The following is a 19,368-nucleotide window of genomic DNA, read 5'->3' on the forward strand; positions in this document are numbered from 1 at the left end:
TTGAATGCATCAATATGCTGTCTTCACAGTTCACATTGGTTTCTTTAAATGTCTTGTTCTTTCTTTCTCATTGGAATTACTTGCAATTGTTTAATCCAGATTTTAGATGTTAGATTTTTTTCTCTTCCTTAAACCATATTCCCCCATTTCAAAAGTTTTACTCACCAGATACATATGGGTGTGGATATTCATATATATCTTATGTTTTCCTGAATTTCTGGTTGTGACACTGTGTCTTTAGTTGCTAATGGGAACTCCAAGATGACATGATTATTTTCTTCCATGATTCCTGTCACTTTTTTCTTTTTTGATCTCAGTTCAATCCAGAGTGATTTAAGCAACCTTCCTTGTTGCTTCCTTAACTGTCAGTACTTCTGAGAAAATATAATTATATCAAGTTAATAATTCATCAAATAGTATATGGAAATTATATATAATTAACTGTATTTAAATTATGATTATATTTTTCAAAGTCAACTTTATGTATGAAAAGGAGTCCATACTAGACAATGCACCACAATGTTAAAGAGTGGTTGTATTTGGTGATAGGATGAAAAGTGATTAATTTTCTTTGTTTTTCTGTGTTTACCAGATTTTTTAAAAAAATGTGTAACTTTTAAACTTAAAGCAAAAGTTTAAAAAATATGTTAGATATTCTGCTTTTAGAAAAATTATATTTTCAGCAAATGTTTGGATGATTGAAATTGTGCTAATTTGGGAAACTATGTTAGGAAAATAATGTCCATATCCTCAGGCTGGCCCATGATCTATTGCCTCTTTTCAAGATGATATAATGTCTGTTTTTCTTTTGTTTTGTTATTGTCCAAGAGTGCTCCACAATCTCAGAATAAACCAAAAACCATCATGCACTAAGATGTGTGCACCTACATACACATGCATGCATCTCCCTCACACTCCCACACTTTCTCTCTCACGTACACAAACACACACACAACTACTCATCAGAAGTTCTCTATTATGCCTGAAAGCAGGCAGCACTAAGGCCAACTACAAATATTATTCATCAAATCTGGACACATTTCTTCAGGCTTTTTCTGGTAACCATAGATAGAACCTGATTGTAGAGGAGAATATGTTTAGCCATTAGATACAGACTGAAGATATTTTGAAAAAGTTATATTCATGAATGCTGCATCGAAATTCTGATATGCAGAGAGAAGTTCTTAAATAGTGCCAAAACTATAACATATTAATAGGAGACTGGATTATGTCTACAGGGCACTTGTTTTGTGTAAGTTATAAAACTTAAAGTCAAGAGGATTTCTCATTTGTGAGACCCCTGTGTAAGGACATGTAACCATTCCTTTGCATTTATAAAGAGGAAGCTGGTTTCTATGCAAAAGATCCTTTGAATTTAAAAAGACAAAGTCTGATTTCTATGGTTATTTTCCTAGTAAATTTGCCATATTAAACATACAACTTTTGGGAATTCCTTGGTGGTCCAGTGGTTAGGACTCCATGCTTCCACTGCAGGGGGCACAGGTTCAGTCCCTCACTGGGGAACTAAGATCACACATGCTGTGCAGCACAGCCAAAAAAAATACATAAATAAGCAAACATACAACTTTTATCTGGATTCAGACCTGAGAATTTTGTGTTATTACTTCTAGAGATGCTGTATATCATCCTGATAGCTTTGCTGTCTATTTAGGGACCTTTGTGGGTTATACAGAAGTAGAGTGGCTAGACCAGTTTTGAAAATTAAAAGATTTTCTCATCCAAGCCAAATTTTAGAGTGTGGTGATTAAGAACCTGGGCTCTGATGATAGATCTCATTTCAAATCGCAGATCTACAACATATTACCAGTGTGACTTTGGGTAAGTCATTTAACCTTTTTAAAGATCCATTTCCTTCCCATTTAATTTTGAGAGCCAAACAGGATAATACATGTAAAGCATTGAGCAGTGCCTATCATACTCAATAAATGTGAGCTACATAATAATTGTTATTACTGTGAGTACCAATAATACTATAAAGGGCTACCTGGATGTACCTTCTCATCCCCAGTGCTCTCAACTCTGGATAACATTTATTCTGTAGAGCCATGGGAACTTGCCTCAGGCCATGCCTCCCTGATGATTACCTTCTTCTACTTGATCAATTCTGCTTTGTCCAGGCAGGGGAATTACACAAACAGCAAAGTGGTCATTTACTAGGAATGCTGTAAGCTTCAGCACGGCTTTAAAGTTGATGGACAGAAGCATCTCTGAAGCACATTAGTAATTTGGTTTAAAAGAAAAAGCTGAATATTAAAAAGTGGGCATAGCCCAAAGTTACTGTAGGCATTTTCAAATCATTTGAGAATGTTTTAGAAGTTATCTATAGTCCAGGTACAGCATAAACCTCTTTCTCTTTAACATACAGCCCATGGGACATAAAGAGACTCTCTCTGCACTTATGAAAGCAGTTCTTATGGGTCAGTTCCATTTCTCATTTGAAAGGAAAACTGCACCTGGACAAGGCTTTCCTGGTAACAGAAGCCAAAGGCAATGTTTGGATCTACCATTAAATTAGAGACTGTTGGAAATTCTAGAAACAAAAACCCCATTTGTTCCAGAAATAGCACTATTTAAAGAGTGCCTGGCACACAGTAGGTCCTCAAATTATATCTGGTGAGTGAATGAATGAATGAACAAAAGGATGGATGAGGAGGTAACTTGGTGGTGTCTCTCTTTGTATTTTGACTTCAGAGGCACCAGAAACTGTTCAGCCAGGTGCCACGGCCCAGCCTGCCAGCTCACATTCTTTGCCACACATTAAGCAGCAGCTGTGGAATGAAGACTGCTACCACGGCAAGCTGAGCAGGAAAGCAGCAGAGAGCCTCTTGGTAAAGGATGGGGACTTTTTGGTTCGAGAGAGCGCAACATCTCCTGGCCAGTATGTGCTGAGTGGGCTACAGGGAGGCCAGGCAAAACATCTTCTCCTGGTGGATCCCGAAGGCAAGGTATTATTGACCCCCGTTAGAGTTTCACAGGATCTTGTGATTCAGGTTACTCTGAGTGATAGGTCTAAAGCCTGATACTGAAGAGTGTTTAAGGTTAAGGGTTTACTTTTTCTTGAACCCTCCAGCTAGAGCAGGAAGTGGTAAATAGAGGCTAGTGGAGGGGTTTGAGTGGGAGCCACCCTAGAGGATCACTTAGAGGACAGCCTCTTTCTGCCCTTCTCAGTGCAGTTCAGTGAGTTAAATGAATACCTCCTACATGGAAGTACAGGGATTCATAGTTAACTATTGATCAGTATCACATACAGAGTCCTTGCTCTCAGGGTGTTTATAATTTCATAAGACGATGCTTAAATAATTATGGATGAATAACATAAGAATGGTTCAACCAAAGCATTATGGTGTTTCTCAGGATAGAAGGGGGTGCTCCGATTGAGGCAAACTGAAAAGGCTTCTTGCAGGGTCTGACACGTAAGAGGAACCTTGAAAGAGGGCAAAAGTTTTAAAGGGAGACATTTGGAGCATAAGGAAGGAATCACAGCAGCAAACAGAACGGTAGAATGGTATTCAATAAAAGAGGTATGGCTAGAGCGGAGGATACCTGTAGACAGAAATGATCCTGGACAAAAAACAATTATCAAAATAGTAATAGTAAGTTCTTCTCTATAAATAATTACTATAAATGTAAGTGGATTAAACTTCCCAAACAAAAGATGCAGAATAACTGGATGGAGAGCTAAATGGACAGGATCCAACTATATGTATGCTATTTATAGGAGGCTCACTTTAGATTTAAGGACACACATAGGCTGCAAGTGAAAGGATGGAAAAAGATATTACATGCAAATAATAACCAAAAGAGAGCAGAGGTGGTCATACTTTTATGAGGCAAAATATTTATAGGAATATATATGATAGAATGTATCAAAAAGTAACACGGCAAAAAGGTTGCTTGCAAATTTGGATTAGGTGACAGTGTTTACCATTTTCCTAACTGGGAATGATAGTTGCTTTAAAAAGGTAATGGGGGAGGGACCTTAAAGATGGCAGAGGAGTAAGACGTGGACATCACCTTCCTTTCCACAAATACATCAAAAATACATCTACATGTGGAACAACTCCTACAGAACACCTCCTGAATGCTGGCAGAAGACCTCAGACTTCCCAAAAGCAAGAAACTCCCCATGTACCTGGGTAGGGCAAAAGAAAAAATAAAAATCAGAGACAAAAGAATAGGGACGGGACCTGTACCTCTGGGAGGGAGCTGTGAAGGAAGAAAAGTTTCCACACACTAGGAAGCCCCTTCACTGGAGGAGACGGGGGGTGGATTGGGGGGAAGCTTCGGAGCCATGGAGGAGAGCGCACCAACAGGGGTGTAGAGGGAAAAGCGGAGAGATTCCTGCACAGAGGATCCGTGCTGACCAGCACTCACCAGCCTGAGAGGCTTGTCTGCTCACCCGCCGGGGTGGGTGGGGGCTGGGAGCTGAGGCTCGGGCTTCGGAAGTCAGATCCCAGGGAGAGGACTGGGGTTGGCTGAGTGAACACAACCTGAAGGGGGCTAGTGCGCCACAGCTAGCCAGGAGGGAGTCCAGGAAAAAGTCTGGAATGCCTAAGAGGCAAGAGACCATTGTTTCGGGGTGCGCGAGGAGAGGGGGTTCAGAGCACCGCCTAAACGAGCTGTGGAGATGGGCAGGAGACACGGCTATCAGCATGGACACCAGAGACGGCCATGAAATGCTAAGGCTGCTGCTGCAGCCACCAAGAAGCCTGTATGCAAGCACAGGTTACTGTCCACACCTCCCCTCCCGGGAGCCTCTGCAGCCCGCCACTACCAGGGTCCCATGATCCACAGACAACTTCCCCGGGAGAACATGTGGTGCCCCTCAGGCTGTTGCAACGTCACGCTGGCCTCTGCCTCCGCAGGCTCGCCCCGCATTCTGTACCCCTCCCTCCACCTGGCCTGACTGAGCCAGAGGCCCCTAATTAGCCACTCCTTTAACTGCCTCCTGTCTGGGTGAAGAGCAGAAACCAGAGGGCGACCTACATGAAGATGGGAGGCCAAATCCACAGCTGAACCCAGGAGCTGTGCGAACAAAGAAGAGAAAGGGAAATCTCTCCCAGCAGCCTCAGGAGCAGCGGATTAAATCTCCACAATCAGCTTCATGTACCCTGCATCTGTGGAATACCTGAATAGACAACGAACCATCCCAAAATTGAGGCGGTGGACTTTGGGAGCAACTGTAGACTTGGGGTTTGCTTTCTGCACCGAATTTATTTCTGGTTTTATGTTTATCTTAGTTTAGTATTTAGAGCTTATTATCACTGGTAGATTTGTTTATTGATTTGGTGGCTCTCTTCCTTTTTTTAAAATATAGATATATGTATATATATGTATAGATATATGTATATATATGTATATATATATATATTTTTTCCTTATTCTCTTTTTGTGAGTGTGAATGTTTATTCTTCTTTGTGTTATTTTGTCCGTATAGGTTTGCTTTTACCATTTCTCCTAGGGTTCTGTCTGTCCATTTTTTTTTTTTTTTTAGTATAGTTTTTAACACTTGTTATCATTGGTGGATTTGTTTGTTAGTTTGGTTGCTCTCTTCTTTCTTTTTTTTAAATTTATTTTTATTTTTTTAATTACTTTTTAGTTTTTTAATTTTAATAATTTTTATTTAAAATTTTTTATTTTTTTTTCTTTCTTTCTTTCTTTTTTCTCTCTTTTCTTCTGAGCCTTGTGGCTGACAGGGTCTTGGTGCTCTGGCCAGGTATCAGGCCTGAGCCTCTGAGGTGGGGGAGGCAAGTTCAGGACATTGGTCCACCAGAGACCTCCTGGCCCCACGTAATATCAATCGGTGGAGCTCTCCCACAGCTCTCCGTCTCAAAGCTAAGACCCAGCTCCACTGAACGACCAGCAAGCTCCAGTGCTGGACACCACATGCCAAACAACTAGCAAGACAGGAGCACAACTCCACCCATTAGCAGAGAGACTGCCTAAAATCATACTACGTTCTCAGACACCCCAAAACACACCACCGGACGCGGTCCTGCCCACCAGAAAGACAAGATCCAGCCTCATCCACCAGAACACAGGCAGCAGTCTCCTCCACCAGGAAGCCTACACAACCCACTGAACCAGCTTTACCCACTGGGGGCAGACACCAAAAATGGGAACTATGAACCTGCAGCCTGTGAAAAGGAGACTGCAAACACAGTAAGTTAAGCAAAATGAGAAGACAGGGAAACACACAACAGATGAAGGAGCAGGGTAAAAACCCACCAGACCTAACAAATGAAGAGGAAATAGGCAGTCTACCTGAAAAAGAATTCTGAGTAATGATAGTAAAAGTAAAGATGATCCAAAATCTTGGAAATAGAATTGAGAAACTATAAGAATGGTTAAATAAGGACTTAGAAGAACTAAAGAGCAAACAAACAATGATGAACAACACAACAGATGAAATTAATGATTCTCTAGGAGGAATCAGTAGCAGAATAACTGAGGCAGGTGCATGGATAAATGACCTGGAAGATAAAATAATGCAAATAACTACCGCAGAGCAGAATAAAGAAAAAAGAATGAAACGAATTGAGTACAGTCTCAGAGACCTCTGGGACAACATTAAATGCACCAATATTCGAATTATAGGGGTCCCAGAAGAAAAGAAAAGAAAGGGACTAAGAAAATATTTGAAGAGATTATAGTTGAAAACTTCCCTAATATGGGAAAGGAAATAGTCAGTCAAGTCCAGGAAGCACAGAGAGTCCCATACAGGATAAATCCAAGGAGAAACATGCCAAGACATATATTAATCAAACTATCAAAAATTAAATACAAAGAAAAAATATTGAAAGAAAGGGAAAAGCAACAAGTAACATACAAGGGAATCTCCATAACGTTAACAGCTGATCTTTCAGCAGACATTCTGCAAGCCAGAAGGGAGTGGCAGGACATATTTAAAGTGATGAAAGGGAAAAACCTACAACCAAGATTACTCTACCCAGCAAGGATCTCATTCAGATTCAATGGAGAAATTAAAACCTTTACAGACAAGCAAAAGCTAAGAAAGTTCAGCACCACCAAACCAGCTTTACAACAGATGCTAAAGGAACTTCTCTAGTCAGGAGACACAAGAGAAGGAAAAGACCTACAATAACAAACCCAAAACAATGAAGAAAATGATAATAGGAACATACATATTGATAATTACCTTAAATGTAAATGGATTAAATGCTCCAACCAAAAGACATAGACTGGCTGAATGGATAAAAAAACAATATTTGCTGTCTACAAGAGACCCACTTCAGACCTAGGGACACATACAGATTGAAAGTGAGGGGATGGAAAAAGATATTCCATGCAAATGTAAATCATAAGAAAGCTGGAGTAGCATTTCTCCTATCAAACAAAATAGACTTTAAAATAAAGACTATTACAAGAGACAAAGAAGGACACTACATAATGATCAAGGGATCAATCCAAGATGAAGATACAACAATTGTAAATAGTTATGCACCCAACATAGGAGCACCTCAATACATAAGGCAAATGCTAACAGCCATAAAAGGGGAAATCGACAGTAACATAGTCATAGTAGGGGACTTTAACACCCCACTTTCACCAATGGGCAGTTCATACAAAATGAAAATAAATAAGGAAACATAAGTTTTAAATGATATTTTAAACAAGATGGACTTAATTGATATTTATAGGTCATTCCATCCAAAAACAACAGAATACACTTTCTTCTCAAGTGCTCATGGAACGTTCTCCAGGATAGATCATATCTTGGGTCACAAATCAAGGCAAAGTACATTTAAGAAAATTGAAACCATATCAGGTATCTTCTGTGACCACACCACTATGAGACTAGATATCAATTACAGGAAAAAAATCTGTAAAAAATGCAAACACATGGAGGCTAAACAATACACTACTAAATAACCAAGAGATCACTGAAGAAATCAAAGAGGAAATAAAAAAATATCTAGAAACAAATGACAGTGAAAACGCAATGACCCAAAACCTATGCGATGCAGCAAAAGCAGTTCTAAGAGGGAATTTTATAGCAATACAACCTACCTCAAGGAAAAAGAAACATCTCAAATAACCTAATCTTATACCTAAAGTAGTTAGAGAAAGAAGAACAAAAAAACCCCCAAAGTTAGCAGAAGGAAAGAAATCATAAAGATCAGATCAGAAATAAATGAAAAAGAAATGAAGGAAACAATAGCAAAGATCAATAAAACTAAAAGCTGGTTCTTTGAGAAGATAAACAGAATTGATAAAGCATTAGCCAGACTCATCAAGAAAAAAAGGAAGAACACTCAAATCAATAGAATTAGAAATGAAAAAGGAGAAGTAACAACTGACACTGCAGAAATACAAAGGATCGTGAGAGATTACTACAAGCAACTCTATGCCAATAAAATGGACAACCTGGAAGAAATGAACAAATTCTTAGAAAAACACAACCTTCTGAGACTGAACCAGGAAGAAATAGAAAATATAAACAGACCAATCACAAGCACTGAAATTGAGACTGTGATTAAAAATCTTCCAACAAACAAAAGCCCAGGAGCAGATGGCTTCACAGGTGAATTCTATCAAACATTTAGAGAAGAGCTAGCACCTATCCTTCTCGAACTCTTCCAAAAAGTTGCAGAGGGAGGAATACTCCCAAACTCATTCTACGAGGCCACCATCACCCTGATACCAAAATCAGACAAAGATGTCACAGAAAAAGAAAACTACAGACCAATATCACTGATGAACATAGATGCAAAAATCCTCAACAAAATACTAGCAAACAGAATCCAATAACACATTAAAAGGATCATACACCACGATCAAGTGGGATTTATCCCAGAGATGCAAGGATTCTTCAATATACACAAATCAATCAATGTTATAAACCGTATTAACAAATTGAAGGATAAAAACCATATGATCATCTCAGATGCAGAAAAAGCTTTTGACAAAATTCAACTCCCATTTATGATAAAAACCTTCCAGAGAGTAGGCATAGGGGGAACTTACCTCAACATAATAAAAGCAGACGTGATAAACCCACAGCCAACATCATTCTCAATGGTGAAAAACAAACCATTTCCTCTAAGATCAGGAACAAGACAAGTTTGTCCACTCTCACCACTATTATTCAACATAGTTTTGTAAGGTTTAGCCACAGCAATCAAAGAAAAAGAAATGAAAGGAATCCAAATCAGAAAAGAAGAAGTAAAACTGTCACTATTTGCAGATGACATGACACTATGCATAGAGAGTCCTAAAGATTCTACCAGAAAACCACTAGACCTAATCAATGAATTCAGTAGAGTAGCAGGTCACAAAATTAATGCACAGAAATCTCTTGCATCCCTATACACTAATGATGAAAAATCAGGAAGATAAATTAAGGAAACACTCCCATTTACCATTGCAGCAAAAAGAATAAAATACCTAGGAATAAACCTACCAAAGGAGACAAAAGACCTGTATGCAGAAAACTATAAGACACTGATGAAAGAAATTAAAGATGATACAAACAGATGGAGAGATATACCATGTTCTTGGATTGGAAGAATCAACATTGTGAAAATGACTATACTACTGAAAGCAATCTATGGATTCATGGCAATCTCTCTCAAACTACCAATGGCATTTTTCACAGAACTAGAACAAAAAATTTCACAATTTGTATGGAAACACCAAAGACCCCCAATAGCCAAAGCAATCTTGAGAAAGAAAAACGGAGCTGGAGGAATCAGGCTTCTTGACTTCAGACTATACTACAGAGTTACAGTAATCAAGACAGTATGGTACTGGCACAAAAAAGAAATATAGATCAATGGAACAGGATAGAAAGCCCAGAGATAAACCCATGCACATATGGTCACCTTATCTTTGATAAAAGAGGCAAGAATATACAAAGGAGAAAAGACAACCTTTTCAATAAGTGGTGCTGGGAAAACTGGACAGCTACATGCAAACTAATGAAATTAGAACACTCCCTAACACCATTCACAAAAATAAACTCAAAATGGATTAAAGACCTAAACGTAAGGCCAGACACTATAAAACTCTTAGAGGAACACATAGGCAGAACACTCTATGACATAAAACACAGCAGGATCGTTTCTGACCCACCTCCTAGATAAATGGAAATAAAAACAAAAATAAACAAATGGGACCTAAGAAATTTAAAAGCTTTTGCACAGCAAAGGAAACCATAAACAAGATGAAAAGGCAACCCTCAGAATGGGAGAAAATATTTGCAAATGAAGCAATTGACAAAGGATAATCTCCAAAATATACAAGCAGCTCATGCAGCTCAATATCAAAAAAAACAAACAACCCACTCCAAAAATGGGCAGAAGACCTAAATAGACATTCTCCAAAGAAGATATACAGATTGCCAACAAATGCACGTAAGGATGTTCAACATCACTAATCATTAGAGAAATGCAAATCAAAACTACAATGAGATATCATCTCACACCGCTTAGAATGGCCATCATCAAAAAATCTACAAACAATAAATGCTAGAGATGGTGTGGAGAAAAGGGAACCATCTTGCACTATTGTTGGGAATGTAAATTGATACAGCCACTATGCAGAACAGTATGGAGGCCTTGAAAAACTAAAACTAGAACTACCATACGACCCAGCAATTCCACTACTGGGCATATATCCTGAGAAAACCATAATTTAAAGAGTCACGTACCACAATCTTCATTGGAGCTCTATTTACAATAGCCAGGACATGGAAGCAACCTAAGTGTCCATCGACAGATGAATGGATAAGATACAGAAGATGTGGCACATATATACAGTGGAATATTACTCTGCCATAAAAAGAAATGAAATTGAGTTATTTGTAGTGAGGTAGATGGACCTAAAGACTGTCATATAGAGTGAAGTAAGTCAGAAAGAGAAAAACAAATACCATATGATAGCACATATATATGGAATCTAAAAAAAAAAAAAAAAGGTTCTGAAGAACCTCGGACAGGAATAAAGATGCAGACATAGAGAATGGACTTGAGGACATGGGGAGGGGGAAGGGTAAGCTGGGACGAAGTGAGAGAGTGGCATGGACCTATATACACTACCAAATGTAAAATAGCTAGTGGAAAGCAGCCGCATAGCACAGGGAGATCAGATCGGTGCTCTGTGACCACCTAGAGGGGTGGGATAGGGAGGGTGGGAGGGAGACACAAGAGGGAGATATGGGGATACATGTATATGTATAACTGATTCACTTTGTTATACAGCAGAAACTAATGCACCATTGTAAAGCAATTATACTCCAATAAAATGTAATTGGGGGGACTTTCCTGGTGGTCCAGTGGTTAAGACCTTGCCTTCCAATGCAGGCAGGTGTGGGTTCGATCCCTGGTCAGAGAGCTAAGATTCCACATGCCTCTGGGCCAAAAAAAAAAAAAGGAAATATAAAACAGAAGCAATATTGTAACAAATTCAATAAAGACTTTAAAAATGGTCCACATCAAGTGAAAAAAAATCTTAAAAAAATAAATTAAAAAAAATGTAATTGGGAATGAGAAAGTTGTTTACTGAGGGATCCAGAATTGAAAAGTATCTTTATTTTTCTTTATTCAGCAGTTACCTCATTCAAGGATATGCCTGTTTTTACCCTATGATTGTTTATGCCTTTCAGGAGAACCATTATCATTTAACCTAAATACATTTGTATTTCCTTTTCAAGGTGAGGACCAAGGATCATGTATTTGATAATGTTGGCCACCTTATCAGATACCACATGGATAATAGTTTGCCAATCATCTCTTCTGGAAGCGAAGTAAGCCTTAAACAACCAGTGAGAAAAGATAATAATCCAGTACTTTTGCATTCCAACAAATGACAGTATGGAAGTACCATCACACTGATACTTCAGGAAAGTCCATTTTGTATTAGGACACAAAAATAATTCACACTTGGTTTCTAGATAAATTAGAGCACAAACTGCGAAGTGTATCTTTCTGAGACCATCATGGACTAGGTCCTTTATAAAACAAAGAACTAACAAAAATTGATCTTCAGAAAGTGAAAATCAGAAAAGGGGAAGAGGATGGGTCCCTTTGAAAAGAAAGTATACATATGCACGGATGTCACTTTTTAAGGCCATATTGCATTGATAACAAGCTTAAAAAAGCACAATTAAAATTTCACGTGCTGAAGACAACTTGAATGAACTGCTGGGGCAGTGGTATGTGCCTTTCAACTTGATAATTTTGGGGACATTTTCATATTGGGGAGATTAGTTCTAAATGTCTTCATATTCTATAACTATAGAACCATTTGCCAAAAAAGTTTTTCCCTTGTTATAAAAGTAAGAAGCCATTTGCTTAATAGTTACTGACTTTATTACATTTTCTGTTTGGTAACACTTTCACCTCAGTGTTAAAATAAATTTGACATTGAATTTGGACTGTGTTTATACCAGCGGAATCAAATCAAGGGCCACTGAAAGCATTGGTCAGCTTCATTGGCCTGTCCCATTTGCTGTTTAAAGGGCTGGAGCCCAAATGTTTTGTCCTAGTATTTCTCAATCTTTGCTATTTGGACTGTTTGTATGCAACATACGACAAACTAAAGAAGCCAAATCTATGTCATTTCTGATTTCATCGTATTTCTCCCTCCTTGCCTCTCCCCCTCACCCTTCCCCCCAGAAAAGAGCTCATGAGTGCATGGATTTAAAAGATGGCAAACAAACCAGTGTTCTTCATATTCAGTCTCCAAATTGGTTCCATTCTTATTCAAAGCACCGAATTTATTTTAAAGCATGGGGAAGTATCCCCTCGATTGGTGGTGACTGAATCGTAGGCCCTCATCTGCATGTATCCTTAGCACCTTTTCTAGATATGACCAGGCAGAGTGTACCAGGGAGAAAACACTGAATGAAACAATTGGAAAGGTTTGACACATGCAGGCACACTTGGTAAACCAATGATGTAATGAAGCGTTATGTAAGCAAAAGCACTGGACTGGGCCTCATTGTGACCTTGAGCAACTTGCTGAACCTGTCTGGACTCCAGTTTCCTTGTCTATAAAATGAGGGAGCTGGGCTAGGTGAATTCATAGGTCCATTTCAGCTCTAACATGATATGAATTTATAAAAGGCAAATTTTTCATTTATTAGGGGTCAGTGTTGATAACCAGTCTGTATAATTAAGCTTGAAACTGCAGCTTTTTCCTTTAGTCTGTGTCTGTGCTCATTGAGATCATCATTCAGATAGCAGAGATCTGGAGCCTTTCAGTCAAAAACACTGAAACTTTGGAAAAATATAAGTGATGGTAGTAGAAGTAGATTTGGTTATTTTGAGGGGCAGAAAACGGCTTCGGTCTCAGCCCTCTACCTGCCTTTACATATAGAGATATGGCCATTATTTTAGAGTTTTTTGTGTTTATTTTTTTTAATCTTGAGTTATCTGGACAATTGCCTTAATTCCACTTCACTTTGGATGTGTAGATACAACTTAATGTTTGTAATTGTGAAACGTTTGCTAAGTTTTAAGTAAAATGAGAGAAACTTCTTTCACAGAGAAATCATCAGAAACCAAGCACACTGAACTCTAGTATTTTTATGTGAAGGTTTATGCTTTTAGTTTACTTTGACTGCCATTGGCTTCTTAGATAGGTTTGTTTCCTTTTATACAACTAGGAAATAATGTATCTTTCCTCAATTTTGCATACACTGTAGTTCTTGATTATTTGTCCTCGTAAAGGGGATGAGCATGGGTGTAAATCAGCGAAGTTTATGGGTGATCTTATTATCTTAACAGAGACAGAGCAGGGCTGTGGTCTCATTCTGGTTGAGCAGAGTGATAACTGGGTGGCCAGAAGAAGTTCTTGATAGAAGATGAGGCAAAGAGTATAGCTGGCGTGAGCAGGACACATAGATGGTCAGTGTTTGACTGTAACGGTGTGGTAGTTGGATGAGCAAACACCACACTTGCAACAACGGGCACAGTTAAAGGGAAACAACAAAATAAGTGTTTGCCTGCATGCTCTTTTAATGTCACATCCTTATCTTCATCTGTCTTAAGGTGGAAATCCATTTGCATATAAATACCTGTAAACAACTTAAAAAAAATAAATGGTTATTGCTTTGTGATGACTGACAGTATATGTCTGTTGTTTGGGATTTGGAAAATTTATCGTCTGTAGGATGTATCAGGGTCCTGACAGGAAACAGCTAGCTCACTTAAATTGGGTGACTAGAGGAGAGTTTGATAAAGGGACTATTGACAAAGGTGTGGGTGAAGTATGGGGAAGCCACGAGGGAGGATGCAGTGGTCTTCAACCAGTAAAGGAGTAGGGGAGGGAGCAGTAACAGAATCTGGAGGGAGAGCTGTGTGAAAGGGCTGCCTTTTAGGAGCTGTGGCCTACAGAGGAGGCACTTAACCAGCCCTGGGGACTCCACTGGGAGGAGGCTAAGGGGCATTATGCTCAGTGGAGGAAGGATAGCCTTTCAGCAAATGATGCTGGAGCAGCGGTACATCTGTAGGCAAAAGAATGAACCTCACACTTTATGTAAACATTAGCTCAAATGGATTATGGACTTAAGTGTGAAATGTAAAACTGTGGTAACTTTTAGGAAAGAACAACATAGAGGAAAGTCTTTAGGATATAAGGCAAGGCAAAGAGTCCTTAGACATGATCTGTTAAAGGAAAAACTGGTATGTTGTACTTCATCAAAAGTACACATTTTTGGGAATTCCTGGTGGTCCAGTGGTTAGGACTTTGCACTCTCACTGCTGAGGGCCTGGGTTCAATCCCTGGTTGGGGAACAAGCCAAAAAAAAAAAAAAAAAGAGAGAGAGAAAAAAATACAAATTTTTGATCTGTGAAAGCTCTGATAAGAGGATGAAGGACAAGCTGTGGACTGGGAGGAAATATTTGCAAACCAAATGTCTAGAATAAATAAAAAGCTCTTAAAACTCAACATAAAAATTCTACTTAGAAAATGGGCAAAAAACATGCATAGACATTTCACTGAAGGTATACAGATGGCAAAAAGCAGGTGAAAATATATTCAACATCATTAGCCAGTAGGGAAATGCAAATTAAAACCACAATGAGCTATTACTACACACATAACAGAACGAGTAAATGAAAAATAACGACAACACTAAATATTGGCTAGGATGAGAAGAAAGTAGATCACACATACATTCCTGGGGAGACTGTAAAATAGTGCAGCCAGTCTGAAAAGCAGTTTGGTAGTTTATTAAAAAAGTAAACATACAACTGTAAACATTCAACCCAACAATTGTATTCCCGTGCATTGATCACAGAGAAATTAAAACTTACGTTCACACAAAAACTTGTACAGGAGTGTTTATAGTAGCGCTGTTTGTAATGACCTAAAACTGGAAACGTCTTCAATGTTCCTTCGGTGTGTGAATGTTATACAAACTGTGGTACATCCGTACCATGGAATACTACTCGGCAGTAAAAAAGAACGAGATGATGAGATGCTGATACAACCACTTAGATGATATTCAGAGAATATGCAGAGCAAAAACAAGCTAATCCCAAAAGGTTATATACCATAAAATTACAGTTATATAACATTCTTGAAATGTTGTTTCTATAAAATTATTGAAACGGAGAACAGATTAAGGAAGGAGTCAGTAGGAGAGAGGGAAGTGAGTACAGTTGTAAAAGAGCAACATGAGGGATCCTTGTGTGATTGAATTGTTTTGAATCTTGACTGTATCAATGTGGATATCTTGGTCGTGTTACTGTACTACAGTTTTGTGAGGTGTTATCATTGGTGGAAGCTGGGTAAAGCTTACAGGAGATGTCCCTGTGTTATTTCTTGCAATCACATGTGAATCTACAATTTTCTCAAAATAAAAAGTTTAAGTTAAAACAAGTTGGGAGGTAAAAGTTAGATATGGCAAGAGATTTTAAGAAGATTGCCACTTTAACCCTTGGCAGATTCACCGAATATACTAAATCCACCGAACATGGTGGTTGGCTCATCTTTGCAGTCCCAGGTCCCATCCTTCTAGCAATAGGAGGGGCCATTTGGCTGAGCTGCATGAGAACACCTTCATTACCTACTCAAATGTAAATGTTTGATGGCATCTCCAAAGATACATTGATAAGATCAAAGGGTGGCAAACATAGATGGTCAGCTCTGTCCAGACCCCCTCAGATCCGCTGAGCCAATTCTGTGTGTTTTGCTCCTAACTCCCTGCACAGGTGACTGTTGATTCTAAGGACAACCTCAGGCTAGGGGAGCTGCTTTGGGTTACCAAGAGCCAGAAGTGCTCATGGACTTCCTCTTCCCCTTCCCTGGTGCAGGAACAGGAAGGCTTAGCCAATTGCCCCATCCTGATTATGCTCCAGAGCTCCCTGTAGGGTCAGGCTGGGGCCAGCACTTCTCCTGAAACCATATCCCTGCCTGGCTTCTTCCCCTTCCCTGTCCAGCTTCCTCACTCCCTAACAGCTTGCTCAGGGAAGCCCTTCCTTAGTAAATCATTTGCACTCATTTTCATCCCAAAGTTCACTTCTGGGAACCTGACCAAAGATAGAAGAATATCAAATAACTTTAAACATGTATCCCATTACTGGACAATAATATCTAAGTGTTCAAATACATTAACATTTTAAATAAATCCTATAATTTCTTATAAATGGTATCATTATGTTGTATTTTGTTAATATCCATTGAACATGTTATGTAAGCATATAAAGTACACACCGGTTTTATAATCTTGTCTTGGTACTTCTTTCTTTCCTTTTTAATCTACTGTTTCAAGAAGCAGAAGCAGAGTGTGGCATCTGGGAGGGTCTGCATTCCACGTTCAAATATAATTTTTGCAGCTTTGGATCTTTATCAAATGGTCATCATCACTTTTCTAATAGCTTTTACTGGTTTTCTGATTAAAAACCTTGATGCTATGGAAACTCGTAAGCATTAAATCCAGGCAATTGGCTCTCACACTTTTGGCCGGAGAGCATTGAAGAGGCAAAAAGACTATTGTTCCACATACCTTTCATCCCCCAACTCCTTCTTTTTCTTGTCGTGAAAAATATGACACAGTGACGATAAAGAACTAGAGAGGAACAACAGGAATTGTTTACTCACTTCTAGGGGAGGAATATGATGCTGTTCCTATGATTTTATATTCCAAAATACTGCCCTATACATTTTTCAAAAAATGAGTAATTTTATCACTTGCCTTGATAATACATTGTTAGTTATTTAAATAGAATAAATTAATAGCCAACACATTTCAATAAAGCATAAGCAAATTTCAGAGGAATTATAAATTGACTTTAGTAATAGATTACTAGTGACAAAAATTGAACCTCAACTTGGATATTAAAGTCGTTATAGGAAAAGTGTAAATTAATATATTAAAGCAGTTAACGCTACGTGCAGTTAGGTTAACCAAACTCACAACAAACTTAATTGGTATCGATGGTGCCAAGCAAAGCTGGTTTATAATTAAGAAGCAGGAATAACAGCCCTTAAAAACCATGACTTCCTGGGAATGGTGCTATTAACATCCCTCTCCCAAAAGTGGGAATTTCAGTTATCTTCAAGTGTGCATGAGCAGGAACTTTACAATGTTGCACATAGAAATGATGAATAATCCTTCTTGGTAAACTTAAATAACATGCTAACTTTGATTTACAAATTCTAAACATTAGTAGCCCCTAACATCTTACTTGGTAGATTCCTATTAGGTAAACCTTAGCTGTATGTAAAAATAAAAACCTATAAAATTGCAAGTTATTTTCCCATGATAACTGGAGAAACGACTTGTGTGTTTGTGTCATTTAATGACCCATCAGGAATATCCTTAAGGTCCATCAGTGGGCCATGGATCATGTTTGGAGAATCACTGGTCTAGACTTTTCAAATATAACCTGTCACAAATGCATCTTAGTCATAAACATTTGGTTGCGAAGAACGGAAACCCACCTGTATTAATTTCCTAGGGCTGCCTCAACGAAGTACCACAAACTAGCTTAAAACAGCAGAATTTTATTCTCTCACAGTTCTGGAGGCTAGAAGTCTGAAAATAACGAGTTGATAGGACCATGCTTCCTCAGAATGCTCTAGGGAAGAATCCCTTGCCAGTTTCTGGTGGCCCTGGATGTTCCTTGGCTTGTAGCAATGTAACTCCAGTTTGTTCCTCTGTCTCCATGTGGCTGTCTTCTCCTTGCGTGTCTTTCTGTGTCCTTTCCTCTTCTTTTAAGGACACCAGTCATTAGATTTAGAGCCCATCCTCATCCAATATGACCTCATATTAACTAATTACATTTGCAAAGACTCTATTTCCAAATAAAGTCACATTCTGAGTTCTGGGTGGACATGAAATTTGGGGGAACGCTATTCCACCCCTTACAAGCTTATTCAAATAAAAAGATGTTTTAAAGTTCAGATTATCACAGAACCAAGGAAAAGATGAACTGTCAGCCTTCATAAAGCACAGGAACCAGGCAGATCCATGGCTCTGAGTGGCAGAAGTTCATGATCGTCATCTGTGTTCCACCATATACATGACACAGCTATGGAAGAAGCATATTTCCCATAAAATACAGAAAATGTAATAAAAATCTGCTTCTGTAGGGTTACCACTTGACCCAGTTTCATGGAGTCATTTCTGTTATCTGGGAAGGGAATATGATTGGTGCAGCTTGGGTCTGGTGCTCACCTTTGACCCAATCAGGTATGGCCAGGTCTTTGAGTGGTGGGGAGGTGATGGTGGTGAGGTCATAGTGGCTGAGGGCAGGTGTAGATTCTGTGATAAGTAGCTTAATCAGGGAAGGCATTTTGACACTTTATGTCATTATTAAGCCCCTAGAACAGTGCTTGGTACAAAGTAGATGCTCAAAAAATACTATTGAATATACAACAAATAATGGTTTGATATTCCTCAAATAACACTGTTAAATAGTGTTTCTACATTTTTAAAGCTCCTTCACACAATCTTATTTCATCCTTTTTACAATCCTGCAAAGCAGTTATTATCACTCCTATTTCCAAATAAGACTGCTCCACAGAAGGATTAAATAAATTGTGGACAAAAGCTAGTAGGTAGGAGAGCTGGAACTTGAACTCAGATCTTCTTTAAGTTCAGTGCTTTTTTGAGGATAGCACTCCTTATTACAGGATGGCATTGCTTTGACCTGATAGCTCTGACACCAAAGAGAAGGTAGGAAAAGGAAGGAATGAGGGTTTAGCTGCACCTTTATAAATGATCTGAATGGGAGGGACCACATCTCAACAACAGGCATTTCCCCTTGAAATGTAAATGAGTCTGATAGAGATAGCCCCTCCCAGCTCACAGATGTGTCAAAAATGCAGGATAAACATTGACCCAACATTCTACAAATAATCTTTCCAGCATTC

The 19,368-nt window shown here is 38.7% G+C and overlaps 1 protein-coding gene across 2 annotated transcripts in view; it reads left to right on the forward strand.

Moving 5' to 3' along the window:
- The window catches only part of SHC4 (SHC adaptor protein 4), a 127,637-nt gene extending 114,515 nt beyond the window's left edge, over positions 1–13,122 (forward strand). Inside the window, exons 11-12 of one of the 2 annotated variants that reach the window (XM_029239131.1) lie at positions 2,713–2,966; positions 11,696–12,414. In XM_029239131.1, coding sequence (XP_029094964.1) covers positions 2,713–2,966; positions 11,696–11,851 — 410 coding nt within the window. In that variant the 3' untranslated portion in view covers positions 11,852–12,414. Of the gene's footprint in view, positions 1–2,712; positions 2,967–11,695 lie in introns of both variants that reach the window. The other variant, XM_029239132.1, reaches the window with a different exon arrangement.
- The last annotated feature ends 6,246 nt before the right edge of the window (positions 13,123–19,368 follow it).

Source organism: Monodon monoceros, unplaced genomic scaffold (assembly GCF_005190385.1).
Source record: "Monodon monoceros isolate NGI ecotype Baffin Bay Population unplaced genomic scaffold, NGI_Narwhal_1 Super_Scaffold_21, whole genome shotgun sequence".
NCBI lineage: Eukaryota > Metazoa > Chordata > Mammalia > Artiodactyla > Monodontidae > Monodon > Monodon monoceros.